General features: G+C 46.2%; 1 protein-coding gene across 2 annotated transcripts in view; it reads left to right on the top strand.

The window, feature by feature from the left end:
• The window catches only part of LOC127649170 (dihydropyrimidine dehydrogenase [NADP(+)]), a 293,316-nt gene that overhangs the window by 155,779 nt on the left and 122,621 nt on the right, over positions 1 to 14,916 (top strand). For both annotated transcript variants that reach the window (XM_052134143.1, XM_052134142.1), the window contains one exon: positions 9,840 to 9,908. In XM_052134143.1, coding sequence (XP_051990103.1) covers positions 9,840 to 9,908 — 69 coding nt within the window. The remainder of the gene's footprint in view (positions 1 to 9,839; positions 9,909 to 14,916) is intronic.

Below are 14,916 nucleotides of genomic sequence, written 5' to 3'. Positions count from 1 at the left end.
TCTGGCTGTCTGAAATCTTTAACTCATTCATTATTATTATAGTGAATGACAGTGAATGCTCTATATCAGCAACGAGTGAGTGAACTCAGATGATGACGTATCCACAGAGTGTCGAAGAGAGCGTCCACTTCTATTAAATTTACATTTACATTTATGCATTTGGCAGACGCTTTTATCCAAAGCGACTTACAGTGCACTTATTACAGGGACAATCCCCCCGGAGCAACCTGGAGTTAAGTGTCTTACTCAAGGACACAATGGCGATGACTGTGAGGATCGAACCAGAGACCTTCTGATTGCCAGTTATGTGCTTTAGTCCACTACGCCGCCACCACCACTCCAATTGAATGGGAGAAATTGGAACACCCAGCGGCAGTCAACGGATGTAGAAAGGAAGTCCCACCTTACCAATTGTGGCAGAACGACATGCCCCTCCCATGGATCATCGTCACCCACGGTGACGTTTTCCCATTTGGCGGCATGTGATGCGCTCACCTGAACCCAATGAAGAGCCTTATCACCGTTGCCTTCAAACACAGAGCAAGCCTGTCCTCGGGAGACCAGTCTCTATCTGCTGGCATCTTTGCAATCCAGGAAGAAGCAGGGAGGTGGAGTTAGATGTGTCGGCATCTCAAGGGAAGCCGCAGCACCACTTGTCTCGGACCAAGGAGAGTTGTGCGTCACAGCCACCGTGATCCCGCCCACTATCACCAGGACCTTCCCCTGTCTTCACTACTTTTCCTTCACATAGCCCTTAACACCGTTAAAGCCCCAGATTCCCCTTTGTTTTGGACATTTTAAATAGATGCCTCTCTGAGGCCTGACACCACACCCACTGTGTCCAACTCTTGCTCACCCCGCCACACAGTTTTGTCAGATTTTACTTCTTATTTGAAATGTTATTTTATCGTGATGCTGACCAACCCTTTTTAAGATTTCAGTCTTTCCCTATTCAAGTAGATAGGAGATGTATTTTAATGATGCTTGTTTACGTAGAAAAATAACTGGCCAAATGGCCCAAGAGCATTTAAAAAATGGCTGCTGAGTGAACTGAATTACCTTGAGACTTTGTTGAAAGGATCCAGAAATGCATTTGGACTATTTTATATATATACTATTTTATATACGTGACTTCACGATTGCTGTAGCAAAGCAGATACCCACAGTCTACCGGCTGATTAATATTGTAGAGGGTGAGAGTTTAAGAGATTTATTGCCCATTGCAATGAAAATGCATCTTATGCAGAGACTAGTTCTTTATTAGTCAACCTCCCACTTAGACTTTGGGAAATGTTTAATGCTACTTGAATTGGTGCTATTTTAGTGCATTTCTATTTTATACTGTGGAAGGCTTTGTTTGGAAAATTTTAATAAAACATATTGTTACATATTGTTTTGTTTTCTATCATAAGAAGGAAATACATAAATTTTGACAGGATAAAAAGTATATTTAATCAAATTTCAGCAGATAAAGCACGATTATCTACTAAAAAATGTATGCAATTAATCGTGATTTAAAATTGTTTATCAACTGACAGCACATAAAAATGCATCTCTCCCTCTCGCACTTTCTCACACACACACACATATAAAAAAAAATTCTCTTTCACTAACAATTTCAATTTCAAAGTATGGTTATTTGCCTTATTTAGTTTAAATAAATATTGTCAAAGCATTAATAAAAACAACAGGATGAATAAAATAATAATAATGTAAACATAAATAAGGATACAAATTCTAATAAGAGGCCAGTATTAGTTGTATTATTAGTAGTTATAGTATTATTTTTACAAATAATAATAATAATAAATAGTAATAATTAGGGATTTTGATTTAAAGTTTTAATTCAGTGTGATTTAATGATATAAAAAATAACATAAAAAAAGTTATCTAAAAAAAAAAAGGAATATATAAAATCGGAGAATTTGAAGCTTGAATTACCACCTGTTTTCTTCAGGGGGCAGTAAGCGATTGTTCTGGCAACACGCAGCTTATACAGTTACCGACAGCAGACAGCACAAAATGAGAACACATTCTTGCTTTCAAACACAGCTTTATGGAATCCAAATCTGAACCCAGTGATCTCAAGACATGTTTTCTATGTTTCAAACTACATTTAACTTGACACAGTGACCTAAAGATGGTATGTTTATGATGTGACGCAACCAAAAAACTGAGACATTTTAATTATCTGAATTATTATTCGCTGACAATATTTCTTTCTCCCAAATTCCGAATTAAAATATTGTCATTTAGAGCATTTGTTTGCTGAAAATGACAACTGGTCAAAATAACAAAAAAGATGCCGTGTTTTCAGACCTCAAATAATGCAAAGAAAATTAATTTATTAAAAAATATTAATTTTTAAACAACACAATACTAATTTTTTCATTTAGGAAGTGTTCAGAAATCAGTATTTTGGCTGTTGGGGACCTTTTTCCAAGCAGCTCGGCTTTGTTTGATGGTTTGTGGCCATCCATCTTCCTCTTGATCACATTCCAGATGTTTTCAATGTGGTTAAGGTCTAGAGATTGGGCTAGCCATGACAGTGTCTTGATCCGGTGGTCCCCCATCCACACCTTAATTGACCTGGCTGTCTGGCATGGAGCATTGTCCTGCTGGAATAAACAATTCTCAGAGTTGGGGAACATTGTCAGAGCAGAAGGAAGCAAGTTTTCTTCCATGATAACCTTGTATTCATGCGTTCTTCACAAAGACGATTCTGCCCAATTCCAGCCTTGCTGAAGCACCTCCAGCTCATCACCGCTGCTCCACCTGGTCATCTAATGGTTAGACACAGACTTCGAGAGGCCTACAAGCCACAGTGTCTCGCACATACTGTGAAATTTGGTGGAGGATCGGTGATGATCTTGGGGTGCGCCAGCAACTGTGGTCAACCAATATATCTCTGAGGCCGATAAATGTTCCTGTTTGGCCGATTTTTTTCTTGAAGGTGACAAAAATCGCCTGCTTGCATGTGAAGCGACTGAGACATGTAAATGACCAGTCATGGTTCGTTTTGTTGTTATGTGCCATCATGTTACTACAATTATAGACTGGTGTGCAACACAGTGTCATTTAAACAGTACGCATATCAGAGCTGCAGAAGACACGCTTGAGCCTGTTTCATTCTCCCTCTCTCTCCTCAACAGTTCCCTGTAACTTTTAACTGTCTTGTCTAATGATAAAAAGGCAAATATCAATAATACTAATATCATATATCATCTGCTAATATGCACATATCTGTTTAAACAGATGTAATTCATGAACCTCTTGAAAATCAAGCGTTTTCTTACCGTCGAACTTTCATCTAATGTCTTCCTCTAAAGCAAGTATTCTATCAGCCAGAATCAAAACTGAAGGATTAGGATCAAAAGTTCCTCTGATTCACAAATCATGACTTCACAACAATCATGACAATCCAAGCAGGCAATCCAGGCTGTTTAAACTGTCAGACGATTGCTGCTACTCCGCATGAGTGTGTGAGTGCAACCAAAGTCTTTCTAACAAGTCAGTCCACCATCAGCCATCTTTGGAATGCTCTCAGGAGGCTATTTTCAATCATAAAAGTGCAGCTCCAATCTACTTGAATGGGGAAATCTCCAAAACGGTTGGTCAAGATTACGATCAAAGAACATATTTTCAATCAGCAGTAAAATCTGACAACACTGGTATCATAAATTGAGCTTCTTTACCTCAGATTACGCAAAAAAAAAAGCAGCTTTTATAGCTAATGCGCATGTGCATTCTCAAGTTTATTGACGGGCGATGTCTGTATCTGCTCTTTTACATGTTAGATGGGACTTCCTATCTACATCTGTTGAGCGCCTACTGCAGATGGGCATTCTAATTTCCCCCATTCATTTGAATAGGAGTGGCCCGTCTCTGGTGCAACTTCAAGATAAAAGCGCTTCATGTGTGCTATAAGCAGGGTTGGGAGGGTTACTTTTTAAATGTATTCCACTACAGATTACAGAATACATGCTGTAAAATGTAATTTGTAACATATTCCATTAGCTTACTCAAGATCAGTAACATATTCTAAAATCTTTGGATTATTTCTTCAGCACTGGTAGATTTTATTCACTTGTTTTGACTATAAAAATTAGTACAGTAAGACAAAATACACATGTTAAAACTACATAATCTGAAAAACTTAAATATCTTATGCAGTGTTGTTTCTAAAACAAGATAAATCAAAATTATCTTGTTTTAAGGATTTTTAGATATTTTTACAGGAAAACAATACAAAAATGATTATCAGATTTTTGCCCTATTATCAAAGGTCTTAAAAGAAATGTATTATTATCCAACGTGAATTTCCTTGATAAAAAAAATTATCGTGCCTGGAAATGTGCATGTAAAATGGCTAGAAATAGTATTTTAGCTCAGCGTAAAGCTGACAATTTACACACGGTTTATTTTATATTTCTTTTGTTCCAAACTTCAAACTTCCTTCTCTTTCTGCTCGTATGAATGTAACACATCAAAAGAAAGTGTTTCGCCATTATTCAAATGCACTTTGGATCGCATCATTTATATGTATAAATGTTTTTCATCTGAAAGGACTAAATATTAAATGAAACAAATAACAATACAATGCAAAGTAATCTCTTCAGTAATCAAAATACTTTTTGAATGTAACTGTATTCTAATTACCAAAGATTTTTAACTGTAGTGGTATGCAGTTACTTATATTTTGTATTTTAAATATGCAATCCTGTTACATGTATTCCATTACTCCCCAACCCTGGCTATAAGTTAATGTCTTATTCACTGTGCACTGTATGTACAGTTGGTTCGATTCCATATTTTTTGAGAAAATGTGATTGCTAACGTGGACATCCATAGTTGCTGGACTACTGTGTGTACTGTTATTTCCATCTTCCTAATATATTAACAATTTCTTCATGTGCAAATAAATTACAAAAATTTGATGACTAAACAGAAATCAGAAGAAACGTCTTGGTTACTGATGTAACCTCTGTAGCCAAACCCGCGGCTCTGCATATGTCTGTTAGAGAGGCACCCCTCGCCAGTGCCCAGGAGGACGCAAGACCTCTAGTGGAGGGTGCCGAGACTCCCAAGTGGTACGGCAGGTCTCGTGATTTGTAAGCCAAAGAAATGGCATCCACAATTCAATGGGCCAGCCTCTGTTTGGAGACAGCTTTCCATTTCTTCTGCCCTCCAAAACAGATAAAGAGCTGATCCGAGCTTCTAAAGCTCTGCGTATGGTCCAGATAAATGCACAGGTTACGAACTGGACACAGCAATGACAAGGCCGGGTCTTCCTCCTCTGAAGGGAGCGCTTGCAGGTTCACCACCTGATCCTGAAAGGGAGTGGTGGGAACTTTTGGCACGTAACTGGGCTTGGGTCTCAAGATCACTTGAGAGTGTGCCAGCCCGAACTCCAGGCATTTGCTGATGACAGAGAGCACCTGCAGGTCCCCAGCCCTTTTGATAGACGTGAGCGCCACCAGGAGGGCCGTCTTCAGTGACAAAGTGCTGTGCTTAACCTGCTCCAGGTGGTCAAAGGGGCTCTCTCTAGGGCAGGTAGGACCATAGAGAGCTCCCAAGAGGGAATCAGGCATGGCCTAGGAGGATTCAATCTTCTAGCGCCCTTGAGGAACCTGGTGATCAGGTCGTGCTGCCATGAGGGTCTTTCATCCAGTGTATTATGATACGCTGTTATAGCAGCCACATACACCTTCAGGGTGGAGGGAGACCACCGTCTCTCCAGCCCCTCCTTTAGGAATGACAACACAGACCTGACCATGCATCTCTGTGGATCTTCCCCCCCACTTCAGAGCATACAGCCGCCTTGTGGAGGGGGCTCTGGCCTGAGAGATCGTGTCTGTTACCGCTGGCGGAAGGCCTGCTAGGTCTTCCGTGTCCCATCCAGGAGCCAGACCTGTAGGTTCCAGAGGTCTGGCTGTGGGTGCTGGAGCATACCCTGCCACTGAGTGAGAAGGTCCTGCCTCAGGGGAATGTGCCAGGGAGGGGCTATTGCCAGGAGCATCAGGTCTGAGAACCAAGTCCGGTTGGGCCAGTTTGGCGCAACCATCAGGACTTGCTGCCCATCCTCCCTGACTTTGCACAATGTCTGTACAACGAGGCTCACTGGGGGAAACGCATACTTGCGCTGCCCCTGTGGCCAGCTATGCACCAAGGCATCCGTGCTGAAAGGAGCCTCGGACAGGGAGTAATAAAGGAGGCGATGAGAGGACTCTCTGGAGGCGAACAGGTCCACCTGCACCTCCCCGAATCTCTCCAAAATTAGCTGGACTGTGTGGAGGTGGAGTCTCCACTCTCCGCAGAACGTTACCTGGATACCTGGGAGGTGAGTGGCTCGCAGTGACTTCAACATCTGCTGGCTCCAAAGGAGGAGGCAGCGGGCGAGTTGTGACATGCGATGTGAGCATACACAGCCCTTATGTACGCCAAGGTCGCTGTGTTGTCTGTCTGGACCAACACATGCTTGCCCTGAATCAACGGCCGAAGCCTCCACAGGGCCAGCGATACAGCCAGCAACTCTAGGCAGTTGATGTACCATTGTAGGTAGGGCCCTGTCCAGATCTCTGATACTGTCTGCCTGTTGCACATGGCACACCAGCCCAAATTCGAGGCATCTGTCATGACCACGACGTGCCTCGAGGCCTGCTCCAAGGGGAACCCCTGCCTGTAGAAATGCCAGATCTGACCAAGGGCTAAAAGTATGGTGGCACTGTGGCATGATAGTCACACACTGGGTGCCATGGCGCCATGCCCACATCCGGACTCGAGTCTGTAGCCAGTGCTGGAGCGCTCTCATATGCATAAACCCGAGGGAGAGTACCACCGTAGAGGATGCCAATGGCCCAGGAGCCTCTGAAATTGTTTCAATGGCACCGCTACCGGGAACCAGACCAGAAACCAATCATCCAGCTGCGAAAGCTCAGGGCAGTGCAGAGGGTTCAACTCAAGCCTCCGCTTTATCCTGAGCTCTAATGCCCAAGAGCGGGAGCTCAGTTGACCTCAGTTGAGGATCCCACCCTCTGATGGTGCAACCGACAACTCATCCTCGTAGCAAGCCCCGAATGAGACATGAGACAGGTCTGAGGGAACTGAACCGGCGGAGAAACTCCCACATTCAAATCGCCCACGGTGCTCGCCGACCCAGGATGGATGGGGTCGGGAAACAGCCGTGGTGACGCTCTACTTCATGAAGAAGGAAGAGAGCCACGACCTCAACGTTTTCATGGGCATGTTCTTACAGTGAGGTCTACCATCAATATAATCGTTTTTGCGAGCTCTTTTAGAGAAAATATACTCAATATATTATTTTAAACCTGTGGCCTCCTATGCGCCCAGGTGAACCACAACAGTCGACCGTGCGCTGGTGACCGCCAATATGCACCGTAATTACAGTGGCAGATGGCAAGGTGGTGGTGTAGTGGGCTAAAGCACATAACTGTTAATCAGAAGATCACTGGTTTGATCCCCACGCCCACCACCACTGTGTCCTTAAGCAAGGCACTTAACTCCAGGTTGCTTCGGGGAATTGTCCCTGTAATAAGTGCACTGTAAGTCGCTTTGGATAAAAGCATCTGACAAATGCATAAATGTAAATGAAAGGTGACAGGACGAACACACACATGCACTCGGCTGCGAAGAACAAGTCTGAATGAGTGGTGCACTCCATCTCCTTTTATACCCGTATGTCCAGTGCGGAGAGCAGCATGCAAATTCCACTCGGCAATTTTCATTGTCCATTTCTGAACAAAGCAAAGGTGATTGGGTCTCTCAAGAGTGAACCCCTAGTGTCACAACATCGACACAACGTCGAGTGAGTGACAGACAGGGAACTGCCATCTACCATTTAAAATACAATATTTTATATATAAAATAAAAAAATTGTTTACTATATAAAATTGTGTGATATATTGCCATTGTATCAGCCTATCGGCCACCCTGCTCTCTGAATGTCGGCATCGGCCATTAAAAAACCCATGTCAGTCGACCACTATTGGTCAGATTGTTCTTTGTGAAGGATGCACAAACCAAGCCAAGTACAAGGGTTATCTTGGAAGAAAACTTGATTTCTTCTACTCTGACAATGTTCCCCAACCCTGAGGATTGTTTTTTCCAGCATGACATTGCTCCATATCACACAGCCAACAAGTCAATCAAGGTGTGGATGTAGGAGCATCAGATCAAGACCTTGACATGGCCAGCCCAATTTCCAGACCTGAACCCCATTGAAAACCTCTGGAATGTGATTAAGAGGAAGATGAATGGCCACAAGCCATCAAACAAAGCCATGTTGCTTGAATTCTTGTGACAGAAGTGGCATAAATTCACTCAACAGCAATGTGATGCTGTGCCAAGATGGAGTGCATGCCAAGATGCATGAAGTCTGTGATTGGAAATCAGGGTTATTCCACCAAATATTGATTTCTGAACTCTTCCTAAATTAAAACATTAGCATTGTGTTGTTTAAACATTTATATGAACTTGTTGTCTTTGCATTATTCGAAGTCTGAATACACAGCATCTTTTTTTGTTATTTTGACCAGTTATCATTTTCTGCAAATAAATGCTCTAAATGACAATATTTTTATTTGGAATTTGGTAGAAATGTTGTAGGTAGTTTATAGAATTAAACAAAAAAATGTCATGTTACTCAAACATATACTATAAATAGTAAATCCAGAGAAACTGATACTTTTGCAGTGGTCTCTTAATTTTTTCCAGAGCGTATATATAATTATTAAAATATAACTATTTAAAATGCCTTAATCATTATATAATAATTTTTATTTGAGGGGATTTCTCAGCGAATATTTATGTATGCGATTATTTGCAATTAATTGCATTATTTAATCGGCATACCATGTAATTAATTTGATTACAATTGTAATCAATTGAAAGCCCTAGAAATAATAAATAAATATTCAACATTATATTAATAAACACAGCTGTGTGAGCTCAAAAAGGAATTTTCCAGCAACTGATTTCTCTCTCTCTCATTCTTTCTATTTTTTTCTCTCTCCCTCAATAAAAAAATGGAACAAGAAAACTATTTCATTTCAAGCTCGAGTTTCTACTAAATGCAAGATAGCAAAATAGGTGATTATAGATATATATATATTTATAGGCAGAGACCCAGTCCTCTTACACAAGTTATCCTCCTGACACCAATAAAACCCTGAAAGTAAGCTAACTTCTGTTCCTTGGCCAGTCAGGATGTGCGCCTGAGCGGACCTCCCAGGGGTGAGAGGAGGATAAGAGAAGGTGGGGCGAGGGGTGCTACATGTCCCCCAGGCTCATGTGAGCTCCAGGATGGATGGACTCATAAACTTGAACACATGCTTTGCCCGCCAACCACCAAGCACTCCTCTCCATGCCGATTTGTTTAGCTTAAAACCGCTCACCGAGGAGGAGACACCTGGTGTATATCTCTCCACTTTTATGGCGCGATTACTCCTTTTACACTTTTATCTCCACATACAGAGAGAGTAATGCAGCTAAATACTGCCCTGCCACAGAGGAGCTGAATAATGCCATCAGCATGATGTTTTTATTGTTTTAATAATATGTGCGTGCCACTGGGCATCTACCAATTCACTGAATTATAAAGCAGCAGAGTTTAAGGTGGGGTAATTGCTTTACCAGCGTGCCACTGAGTGCTGGGCTTTTAAGAAATAAATAAATAAATATGGATAACAAAAAAGTTCTAGATTTTGTGCAAGCGAGTCATTGACATTTCATCAGTCATTTTCATTCCCCCTAAGGTCTCTTTCTTTTTTGCCCCCCATTCTTTCTGTTCTATGTGTCTATTTCTCTCTCTTTTTGTCTAGATTATCATTGCCAGTATAATGTGCGGTTACAACAAAGCTGACTGGACAGAGCTGGCGAAGATGGCTGAGGTAAGGCACATTTCTGTGTGTGTGTGTGGGGGGGGGGTTGCACCTACCTATCTAGTTTAAGGACAAAAATATCACTAAAAGTTAGCTAAATCTGACAAAATTATGAAAAAAAAATGTTTTGGGCATCCATGTAATGTAAATAGTTTTAATTGTATTAGTTCTGCAATAATTCTTAAATGGTCATATGTTATGATCCCTTGTTGTCTGTCCCGTGTTTTCTGTTTCTCCCGTCTCTGTTCACAGTCCATGTCACGTTTTCCTTGTTGTCCGCCCCGTGTTTCACTGTCTTCGTGTTAAAACTACATTTCCCATGATCCCCAGCACTCATCACTGCCAGCCGTGTGTCATTGTGCTCACCTGATTGTAGTTTGTCATCATCTTGTATCCAGTGTATATATACCCTGTTTGTTCTCCATTCCCTTGTCTATCCTTGATGTTTGTGGACGCCTGTCTTCGTGCTCTTCCTCGTGTTCATCCTGCCGGTTCTGCCTTTCATGTTTTCCGTGTTTGCGTTTTGTTTCCCCATCGCGGGTATTTCCTTTGTGTTTTGTCCATTAGTTTTCACCGTTGTTAAATAAAGTCACTGCATTTGGATCCAACTCCTTGTCTGCCTCCTCCTGCACCGTAACAGAACGATAGACCACCTATGGATCTAGCAGTGGTTTTCCTTGAACTGGCCCAGGCAAATCTTCCCCTCCGCGAGTACTCACAACTCTTCTCCACGGTCGCCATCCACACCGGGTTCGACGACGACGCCCTGAGGACCATCTATTGGGTCGGGTTACCGTCATCCCGGCGGAGAGAGGCGCTGAAACCCGGAGACCACCTGTGGAGGGAGTACGTGAGTCTCGTGCTGAGGAAATTCGCGCCCGAGGAACCACCCCTCGTGATTCCGGCTGTCGAACCTGAGCCCCTACCTACCCGGACCAACGTGCCAGCGCTGCCAACTTTGTCCGCCCGAAGGAGGAAGAGAAGGAGGGCTTCCGCCTCCCAACCCACGCCTTCCACGGTCAGCAAGCCAGAGCCCACGCCTGCCACGGTCAGCGAGCCAGGGCCCACGCCTGCCACGGTCAGCGAGCCAGGGCCCACGCCTGCCACGGTCAGCGAGCCAGAGCCCACGCCTGCCACGGTCAGCGAGCCAGAGCCCACGCCTGCCACGGTCAGCGGGCCAGCACCTGTAGCCTCTACCGTCCCAGAGCCAGCGACTGTAGCCTCTACCGTCCCAGAGCCAGTGCCTGTAGCCTCTACCGTCCCAGAGCCAGCGCCTGTGGCTTCTACCGTCCAAGACCCAACACTTCCCGAGCTTTCCAGAGCTCCGCCTCCCGAGCTTTCCAGAGCTCCGTCTTCCGAGCCTCCCGAGTTTTCCAGAGCTCCGCCTTCCGAGCCTCCCGAGCTTTCCAGAGCTCCGCCTTCCGAGCCTCCCGAGCTTTCCAGAGCTCCGCCTCCCGAGCTTTCCAGAGCTCCGCCTTCAGAGCCTCTCGAGCCTTCCAGGGCTCTGCCTCTCAAGTCTCTTGAGTCTTCCAGGGCTCCGCCCCTCAATTCACTCGAGTCTTCCAGGGCTCCGCCCCTCAATTCACTCGAGTCTTCCAGGGCTCCGCCCCTCGAGCCTTCCAGGGCTCCGCCCCTCAAACCTCTCGAGTCTTCCTGGGCTCCGCCTCTCGAGCTTCCCGAGCCGCCCAGGACCCCGCCTCAAGTTTCTCGAGCCTTTCAGAGCTCCGCCTATCGAACCTCTCGAGCCACTCAGGGCTCCTTCTCTCGAGTCTTCCAGGGCTCCGCCTCCAGAGCCTCCTACGGCTCTGCTCCCAGAGACTCCAGAACTTTCTAGGGCTCCGCCCCTCAAGCTTCCTGTGCCTTCCAGGGCTCCGCCCCTCAAGTCACTCGAGCCTCCTATGGCTCCGCCTCCCGAGCCTCCTGCGGCTCCGCCCCTAAAGGCCCCTACGGCGCCTCCTGAGCCTTCCTCGGCTCCGCCTCCTGAGCCTTCATCGGCTCCACCTCCTGAGCCTCCCTCGGCTCCACCTCCAGAGCCTTCCAAGCCTCCGCCTCTAGAGCCTCCTACGGCACCACCTCCGGCGGCTCCGCCCTCTGAGCCTCCCGGGCCTCCTACGGCTCCGCCTCCCGGGCCTCTTGCGGCTCCGCCTCTCGAGCCACCCAAGCCTTCGACGGCTCTGCCCTCAGAGCCTCCCGAGCCTCCTCCGCCTCCCGGGCCTCCTGCGGCTCCGCCTCTCGAGCCACCCAGGCCTTCGACGGCTCTGCCCTCAGAGCCTCCCAAGCCTCCTACGGCTCCGCCTCCCAAGCCTCCTACGGCTCCGCCTCCAGAGCCTCCTACGGCTCTGCTCCCAGAGACTCCAGAGCCTTCTAGGGATCTGCCTCCAGAGCCTCCTACGGCTCTTCTCCCCGAGCTTCCCAGAGCTTCGCCTCTGGAGCCTTCTGCGGTGCCACCGCCCTCGGCTCCACCTCCTGAGCCATCCTCGGCTCCATCTCCTGGGCCTTCCTCAGCTCCGTCTCCTGAGCCTCCTATGGCTTCGCCTCCTGAGCCTCCAGAGCCTCCCTCAGCTCCGCCTCCTGAGCTCCCAGAGCCTCCCTCAGCTCTGCCCCCTGCTCCTCCAGAGCTTTCCATGGGTCCGCCTCTCTTGGCTCCGCCTCCTGGGCCTCCAGAACCTCCCGACAGCTTCGTCTCCAGAGCCCCTCTCAGCTCTGCCTCCGGGACCTGGCCCTGTCCTGAGGCTGCCTCCCAGGCGCTCCTGGGCCTGTCCCTGTCCGATGGCCACCTCCCAGGTCCCCTGAACCGGCCTTTGCCTTGTGGCCAGCTCCCGGGCCACCCAAACCTGTCCCCTTAGTGTGGCCTTCTCCCCGGACCCCTGACCTCGTCCCTGTCCTGTGGCCTCCTCCCAGGCCTCCTGACCCAGTCCCTCTCCTGTCCTTCTCCCGGGCCTACTGACCCTGTTCCCATCCTGTGGCCTCTTCCCAGACCTCCTGACCCAGTCCCTGTCCTGTGGCCTCTTCCCAGACCTCCTGACCCAGTCCCAGTCCTGTGGCCTCTTCCCAGGCCCCCTGACCCAGTCCCTGTCCTGTGGCCTCCTCCCAGGCCTCCTGACCCTGTTCTCGTCCTGTGGCCTCCCCCCAGACCTCCTGACCCAGTCCCAGTCCTGTGGCCTCTTCCCAGGCCCCCTGACCCAGTCCCTGTCCGGTGGCCTCCTCCCAGGCCCCCCAAACCTGTCCTTGCCCGGTGGCCAGCTCCCAGACCACCTGAACCTTTCCTTGCCCTTTGTGCCCCTCAGGACTTCCTGCCTGCCCTCTGTGCCCCCCTGGACCTCCTGCCTGCCCTCTGTGCCCCCTTGGACTTCCTACCTGCCCTTTGTACCCCATTGGACTTCCTGCCTGCCCTCTGTGCCCCCTTGGACTTCCTGCCTGCCCCTCGTTGCCCCCCGGACTGTCTATCTGCTCCACGTTGCCCCCTGGGATTGCCTGTCTTGCCTCCCTTTGGTCTGTCTAATTGTCCCTTGTATCTCCTTGGTCTGTCTCTGTGTCCCTTGTGCCCCCCTTCATCTGTCTGTTTTCCCCCCGGGTCTACCCCCTCACTCCTTGGTCATTTTTTCTTGTTGTTGTTCTTGTGGGTCTTTTCCCCTCTAGGACCGTCTGGAATCCGGTCCTTTTGAGGGGGGCCTATGTTATGATCCCTTGTTGTCTGTCCCGTGTTTTCTGTTTCTCCCGTCTCTGCTCACAGTCCATGTCACGTTTTCCTTGTTGTCCGCCCCGTGTTTCACTGTCTTCGTGTTAAAACTACATTTCCCATGATCCCCAGCACTCATCTCTGCCAGCCATGTGTCATTGTGCTCACCTGATTGTAGTTTGTCATCATCTTGTATCCAGTGTATATATACCCTGTTTGTTCTCCATTCCCTTGTCTATCGTTGATGTTTGTGGACGCCTGTCTTCGTGCTCTTCCTCGTGTTCATCCTGCCGGTTCTGCCTTTCATGTTTTCCGTGTTTGCGTTTTGTTTCCCCATCGCGGGTATTTCCTTTGTTTGTGTTTTGTCCGTTAGTTTTCACCGTTGTTAAATTAAGTCACTGCATTTGGATCCAACTCCTTGTCTGCCTCCTCCTGCACCGTAACAGTCATAGTTTACTTTTATGGTTAGGCTTAGGTAGAGTTCTAAAGTGATAGTTCACCCAAAAAATGAAAATTCTGTTATCATTTACTCATTCTATTGTCATTCTATTGTTTCTTCCGTGTAACACAAGGAAATGTTAGGCAGAATGCTAGCTTTAGTCAACATTCACTATCATAGCTTCTTTTTTCCATACAATAAAAGTGAATAGAGACTGAGGCTAACATTCTTTCAAACATCTCCTTTTATGTTCCATTAAAGAATGAAAGTCTTTTGTATTTTTAACAAACAAGGGGATGAGTAAATAATAACAGAATTTTAGTTGGTGGTATTTATAATTAGTTTTATAGAAATACAATAGAATATACAGTATGTCCCAAATTAGATAGATAAGCGTGCACATTTTTGTTAGTAATTTTACAAGTTTGCTCTGTTAGCTCTTAACTTCAGAGACTAAACAGGCTTATTAAAAGAATAATGTAAATTAAACATGAATCCAGGAAATCAGCTAATGTTCTGAAGATATTGTTCCAGAGGATATCTATTTCATTTACATGTTTGAAAGTCTGTTAATGTGAAGGTTTTTTTTTTTTCTCTGCACATTGCAAAAAGATGCATTTGTTTGCCACACACAGTATCTCTCAATATAGTGACAAACAGTATTGCATCCATATTCATAATGTAAAGCATCATTGGTTCTGTGGAAAGAGGCTTTTACATTAAATTTGCATTAGATATTGTATCATTGGATTTCAGCCTTTCGGGTGACAGAAGCCAGCTGTGCTCATAAACTGTGAATGAGAAGTCGTAAAATTTATAAAGAGTGTTTGTCGTAGCAGAAGAACAAACCCCACTTCCTCATGACCACACAGATCCTAAACAAAGTTTCTACTTAGAAA

The sequence above is a fragment of the Xyrauchen texanus genome, chromosome 9 (genome assembly GCF_025860055.1).
Source record: "Xyrauchen texanus isolate HMW12.3.18 chromosome 9, RBS_HiC_50CHRs, whole genome shotgun sequence".
In the NCBI taxonomy this organism is placed as follows: Eukaryota; Metazoa; Chordata; class Actinopteri; order Cypriniformes; family Catostomidae; genus Xyrauchen; species Xyrauchen texanus.
Note: the sequence above shows the minus strand (reverse complement) of the source record. Positions and strands in the feature narration are given on the sequence as shown.